Source organism: Megalobrama amblycephala, linkage group LG4, assembly GCF_018812025.1.
Source record: "Megalobrama amblycephala isolate DHTTF-2021 linkage group LG4, ASM1881202v1, whole genome shotgun sequence".
Lineage (NCBI taxonomy): Eukaryota > Metazoa > Chordata > Actinopteri > Cypriniformes > Xenocyprididae > Megalobrama > Megalobrama amblycephala.
Genome location: NC_063047.1, coordinates 10,847,600 through 10,853,599, shown reverse-complemented (window position 1 = coordinate 10,853,599; position 6,000 = coordinate 10,847,600). Strand labels below are relative to the sequence as shown.

Here is a 6,000-nt window from a genome sequence, read left to right as displayed (position 1 = left end):
CATGAGGTTGCGCTCCCAGAGGTCAGCAAACTCTTGACTCTCCGGATTTTCTGCCATGTCCTGTTTCAGATTCGCAAAACTAAAACAAAATACAAAACTTTCAGTCCTCTGAACACTTTAGGGGAAATGTTGCGATAATAAAATACCTCACGCTCGCGATGTTGTCTCTTTGCGAAGTGCGTTAACTTAATTAAACAACTAAATCCCGTTTGTAAATATCATCGCGAAGACTTTTTATTGAATGACAGCTCAGAAAACGTTCATATAAGCGATCGCAAAGTCGCGAAGATACCGCTTAGCTAAGTTGCTAATCTGTTTCACAGGCTAATCGCACATTTGTAGATATCGTTAAAGTAAACCGAAATGTTTTTGTTTAGACATAAAAGACACAAATATAAATATATATATAAAAAAACATTAATTTACAACAGCGGGAACCGATTTTCACACTTTCCTCCGCTAACTAACGTTAGCTAACTCACTCCGCGGTTATCACTGACGTTTCAATAACGTTTAAAGCGAATTCGGGCCTGTGAGTTTCCGCTCCTGTTAATTCATTTGTTGTAATCTACATTTTTAAACCGTTTTTCATCACACCAACGTCAGCTCGTCAAAATAATCATTTTTGAACACAAGAAATACTTTTGTACTTCAACTGCCGACTTTAAATGAGGAAAACATTTTCAAATCAAACAAGCATAAATTTATGCTCTAACAAATCAACACAAGTGTCTCTCTGTTACCTTGCGACAATTCACTTTGCTGACCTCTTCTCCCAAAACGGTTATCGGGTACTCTTGCTGCGATGATGTTTGGGTGATGTTTCGAGAGAATCACCCCAACCTCCAAAACAACAACAAAAAGCGTTTCTTCCAAAACCAAAGCAAAAAAATTCACGCGTGGAGTTTTGGGGATTCCCCGACAGGAGGAGTCTGCTACGTCAGCGTCACCTGACTGACTACGGCTCACACACAGAGAACGACTTAAACGAGAAAAATAAAAATAAAGCACTATTTTAATAGACAACTCGTCAATTACGTTTCCATTTTTTTTTTTTTTTTTTTAAATTATCTAATATGTTTACGAAAATCGATTACGTTATTTCAAAAGGAGTGGAATCTGCTTAATGAGGAAGTTGTTAGAAATATCTTGTCTTTTATTCTTCTGCGTTGCATCTATGTCGCCCGAGCCCGCTTGGAGTACAAATATCTAATTTTATTTCTAATATCATATCGAATATATATTTGACAATGTATTACGCAAAACGTATCTATAGATTTCTAGGCAAAGAAATGTAAGAGATTGATAATACAGAGGAATTCGAGACATTATGGGTCATTGATTTTTTTATTAGGTTTGAAAACTCAAGCGCGAATCTCCAGGACATGGCATGGCTGGCATCAAATGAAAACCATCTGAATCTAACAGAGGTACTAACAGAAAGTCACTCGTTTTTGCATACATATACAATGTTGTGTATGTCTGCAGGAATGTTTCCAAATAATGAGCTCCAGAGCAGAGGCCTACCAAAATAACTGTTCACCCACATCACAGCCACAGAATTTCTGTGATTGCTGCCATGAGTTATAAAATCATACATGAAACTTCTGACCAGTCAGTTGAGTCCCCACATCACTTACATAATGCAAAAAAAGGGTCTTTCATGATAGAAATATCACTCAGACTGAAAGTGGTGTTATGATGCGATGATGAACATTTCAGAAGTATTATGATGAAATATATTATGTTGTCACGTTTAACGGTTCAATTCACATTAGCTATACATCGCATTTATGAGGAAATGTTATGAGGAAAAAATGCTTGTGTAAATATTACAAAGTAAATGAAGCTTAAAGTCAGTTCTTGGTCTACGACAGAAACTGATCAGCAACTGGTGCTACAGAATATAAGTTAACATTAACACCAGCCTCTCATCAGCATTTTGTGCTTTTATAACCCAGAGAAGAAATGAAACCGTCAGAAAAAGTTAGCTTAGACATATACTTATTTTTCCATATGAAACGGGCTTCTGCATCTCCAGGGTTTTTCAAGGATAAAAAGGATTAGTCACAATGCAAATCACTTTAAGAACATATTTTCTTAAAATAATCAAATCTTTTCGAGACAAAACCAATTAATTTGATATTATGAGTCATTCATCATGAATGTGATTTATTTTGAAATGTTTGTGTGATTGGTGTTAAAATAAAAAGAAAAGAGTACAAGAAACAAAAGCAGAATCCCATGCATATATTTTGTATTGCATAATCAACATTATCATGTTCAGTGGTATAAATAATATATTTCAAGGGCAATATTGTGTTTTTGGAGACAATTTACTTTGTAGCATTTGTATTAGACCCATTACAGTATAAAGACATAATGAAACCTACACACTAATTGTTTTTTTGCACTAATCATTTTTTAATTTCAATTCTGAGCAATTCATTACTATATATTACATTACTCAGAACATTATTCGAACCGACATGTCTAAGTTTTTTCATGTCTTCGTGTGCTGTAATTAATTTTTCTCCAAAAAGGACAAATTACGGTGATCGATGTAATAAACCTAGTTGTGGACAAACGCAAAAAAGAAAACATTAAAATTAGTGTCTTTTTCATATAACACAGAGAAACGGAAGCTTAATGTTGTGCACGTGTGTGAGTGTGTGTGTGAAGGAACATTCTAGAGCAGTTCTAAAAGCCACAGCTAAAAATCACCTGATTTTGATGTCTCGAAATTTCTCTTTGTTAAAAGGAAAAATTGTATAACTGTAAAAAAAAATTCACAACATTGATGTTGTGATCACTTTATTTTGTTTATGAGTGTCTTTCAATGAAGCAAATTTAAAATCACCTGATAAACTCTTACATTTTTGTCATCTCAATAGGCACTTTGCACTCTTTATAGATGAAAGACACTCAAGAATATCATTGTTGACAAAATGAATAATCCTTTGTATGAATATGATGTGTGATATTATTTCTAGCATGTATTTGAATTAATAGCATTGGCTATGTTTTTTTCACAGTAAAAAATTAATTCTAGCTTATCAGTATTATTATTGTAAAGCATTCAATTTGTCAAAAACATCCGTATTAAATATATAAATCCAAAATTCGAATTCTTAATTTTAAATCATGGTTACAACACATGATAAACCCCATGTCACATTAACATTTCCTCATTTCTCTTCAAAAGTGTAATTCTGACATGCTGTTAACATAATAGCATAACATTTACCAATGAAAATCCTGAATGACTGAAAAAATAAACATCATAATCTCATAATAATATGTTTAAATCAAAAGGAGACAAGAGGAAATATAAAAAACAGAAACTACATATCTTCTTTCTTAAAATGGCTGACATCAATGGATAACAGTAATTTTCCATAATACATATAAAATCATAAATGTATAACAAGCTGGTACAAGTAATTGCTCGAAATTATATTTCGAAGGTAATACTGAGATTTAACTTTGCATTTACTTGTGTTTCATCATAGTTTTTACCAAGCACATGTCACTTAGCATTTAGCAACCAGGCACCTCTGCCAAAATCGAGGATAATAATATTAAAAACAGGACGAAATGTATCCGAAATTGTATAAATAAACGTAAAAGTGAACAATATTACATTCGATTTGCTGATATATAAACAAATTTATGCAGAACTTCTACAGGTCAGCTACCTTGTCACCCACCTGTTAAAGTTTGGAGCTTCAGTCCGATAACTGGGAATAAAATTCTCAAATCCCGAATATGAAGTCGAAGGATATGTTGGTTCCATCTCGCAAATTAATCGGCGCTTAACGGAGCGTGAATATTGTGAATATTAATCAGTTTGAAACAGAAAGACAGCTGCATTAGTTTATGCAGTGAACTTGTCAAATAAGAGACAAAAACGTCATGAAGGGGGGTCAAGAAACAACCAATAGTTTTTCGTGCGCTTTTTTAAATATATGGATGGACCGCATACCCTCGAAAATACCCGGGAATGTATTTTGACCGTATATCATATCAGTGACTACAACTTGTAACATTTCCATAACTAAATCCAAAGCACTGTCAAAATATGACAATGAGTAAAATGTAAAGACAAAAATATATGTACTCGGATACTGTCACTTACTTGATTTATAGGTAGACAGAACTCCAAAAAAAAAACCCACACAAACAAACCATAAACATCGGTACCCAGTGATGCAGTACGTTCCTGCCAAGAGTCGAAGAGTCAGCCCATTCATTGGTTGCCACTGCACTTTCATTTTGACGCATCTCACTTAAAAAAAAGTTATCATAAATAATACAGCAAAAAATTCTGTTTCTTTTGCTTTTGGCATAATGTATTTTTCTCGTTTTTTCGAAAGAAGCTCCATCTTCATGAGTCATGAGAGGCTTTCACTCTCTCTCTCTCTCTCTCTCTCTCTCTCTCTCCCTCCCTTCTTCTCTCTCTCATACCGGCTTAAACTGCATTGTCAACTTCCGCCCTGCTGTCTCACTAGTGGCTGGCCTGCATACAAAATCTCCCAGCCATTTCAGTGTCTTATACAATGTGTCTTTAATTTCCATTGAAAAATGATGGTGGAGATCAAATGTGCTCTTCTTGTACTTGTCTTGTTTGTACACAGTTCTTTCATTTTGCAGCTCATCATTCTCTTCCGAGGTGAATCTTCCCGCCTGTTTAGTCACATGTTTTCTCTCACGTCACTGTCCTAATTTGACTAACTGACCCAGCATCACACTGTACACACTACATTAAACACAGAGAGAACAAACAACACTCCGAATGATGTGACGAACAACTGTCTTTCGTTTGGGTCTGATAAAACAGCTGAAGTAGTTTCACTTTTGATTTTTTCTTTTACTCAAGCTGACTAATATTTTGCTCTAAATTAGCTCTGAGGTTTGGTTTTTGATTGAAAAGGAAACTGTGACTGAACAGCCGTTTAAGTTGAAGGTTAGGATAATTCAAAATGAAACATGAAATCTCGGATTATCGCATAGATATGACCTCACTTAAGTCACAGACGAACGTGTTCATTATTCATTATTCACTATTCACTGAGTGCACACACAAAATTAACTCAAAGGAGTGAATAAGTACTTGATGGGTTTTGTAGTCTTTTTTTTTTTCATCTTTTTTTCAAGAAGCTTGCTTTATGTCATCTTTAACATTAATCACAGGCTTTTCATTCTCACTTTGGTTTACTCTTGACGGTTTGAGACAGCAGTTTGAGAAGCAAAACAGCTGAGGCCAACAGTAAGTGGGCGGGCCGGAGGTGAATCAACAGCTAAATTTGTATTCGCTCTCATTCGCTCTCTTTCACTCACTCACTCACTCACTCACACACACACACACTCACACACACAGACACCTCTCATTCCCGCTCTTTTTCTACATGCATATACTCACACATTTTGTATACCAAATATTCACTTAATTAATCCATATACTCATACATAAGCACTATAACTCAAGACTGAACCAAGTTTAAAATGCGTAATGTTTTATGCAAATTATTTACATAAATTAAACACACAAGTTTATGAAATATTTCCACTTGATGTTATCTGTGAGCTGCAACCACAAAAAAAGTATCTCTCGGACTCCTTAGTAAATGTAATTACTGTGAAAGGAGTGGTACGGAAAAGGAGGCAGACCAGTCCCAACCTACACAACTTCCTCCATAACTTCCTGCCAAGTTTTAGCGGTTTTTAGAGAACAAGTTTGGAAGTCTCTGATGGCTAACCACATACTTCCAATGAATTTTACTCTCAGTACTCTTATCAGTGGACCTTATAACTTGACAAAAGTACAGTTTACCCTGAAATAAACATTCTGTCATTATTTACTCACCCTCTTATTATTCCAAAACTGTTCTATGGAACACAAAAGAAAGACATACGGTTTGGGACAACATGAGACTGAGTGAATAATGATGGTTTTAGTTTTTGTTTTTATTATTATTATTATTTTAATATGTTCCTTGA

The 6,000-nt window shown here is 34.7% G+C and overlaps 1 protein-coding gene across 1 annotated transcript in view; it reads right to left on the bottom strand.

The window, feature by feature from the left end:
- The window catches only part of tp53 (tumor protein p53), an 8,920-nt gene extending 7,977 nt beyond the window's left edge, over positions 1–943 (bottom strand). Inside the window, exons 1-2 of the mRNA XM_048187451.1 lie at positions 744–943; positions 2–79 (exon numbers count right to left, since the gene is read on the bottom strand). Of these exons, the coding sequence (XP_048043408.1) occupies positions 2–57 (56 nt within the window). The 5' untranslated portion in view covers positions 58–79; positions 744–943. The remainder of the gene's footprint in view (position 1; positions 80–743) is intronic.
- Between the last annotated feature and the right edge of the window lie 5,057 nt (positions 944–6,000).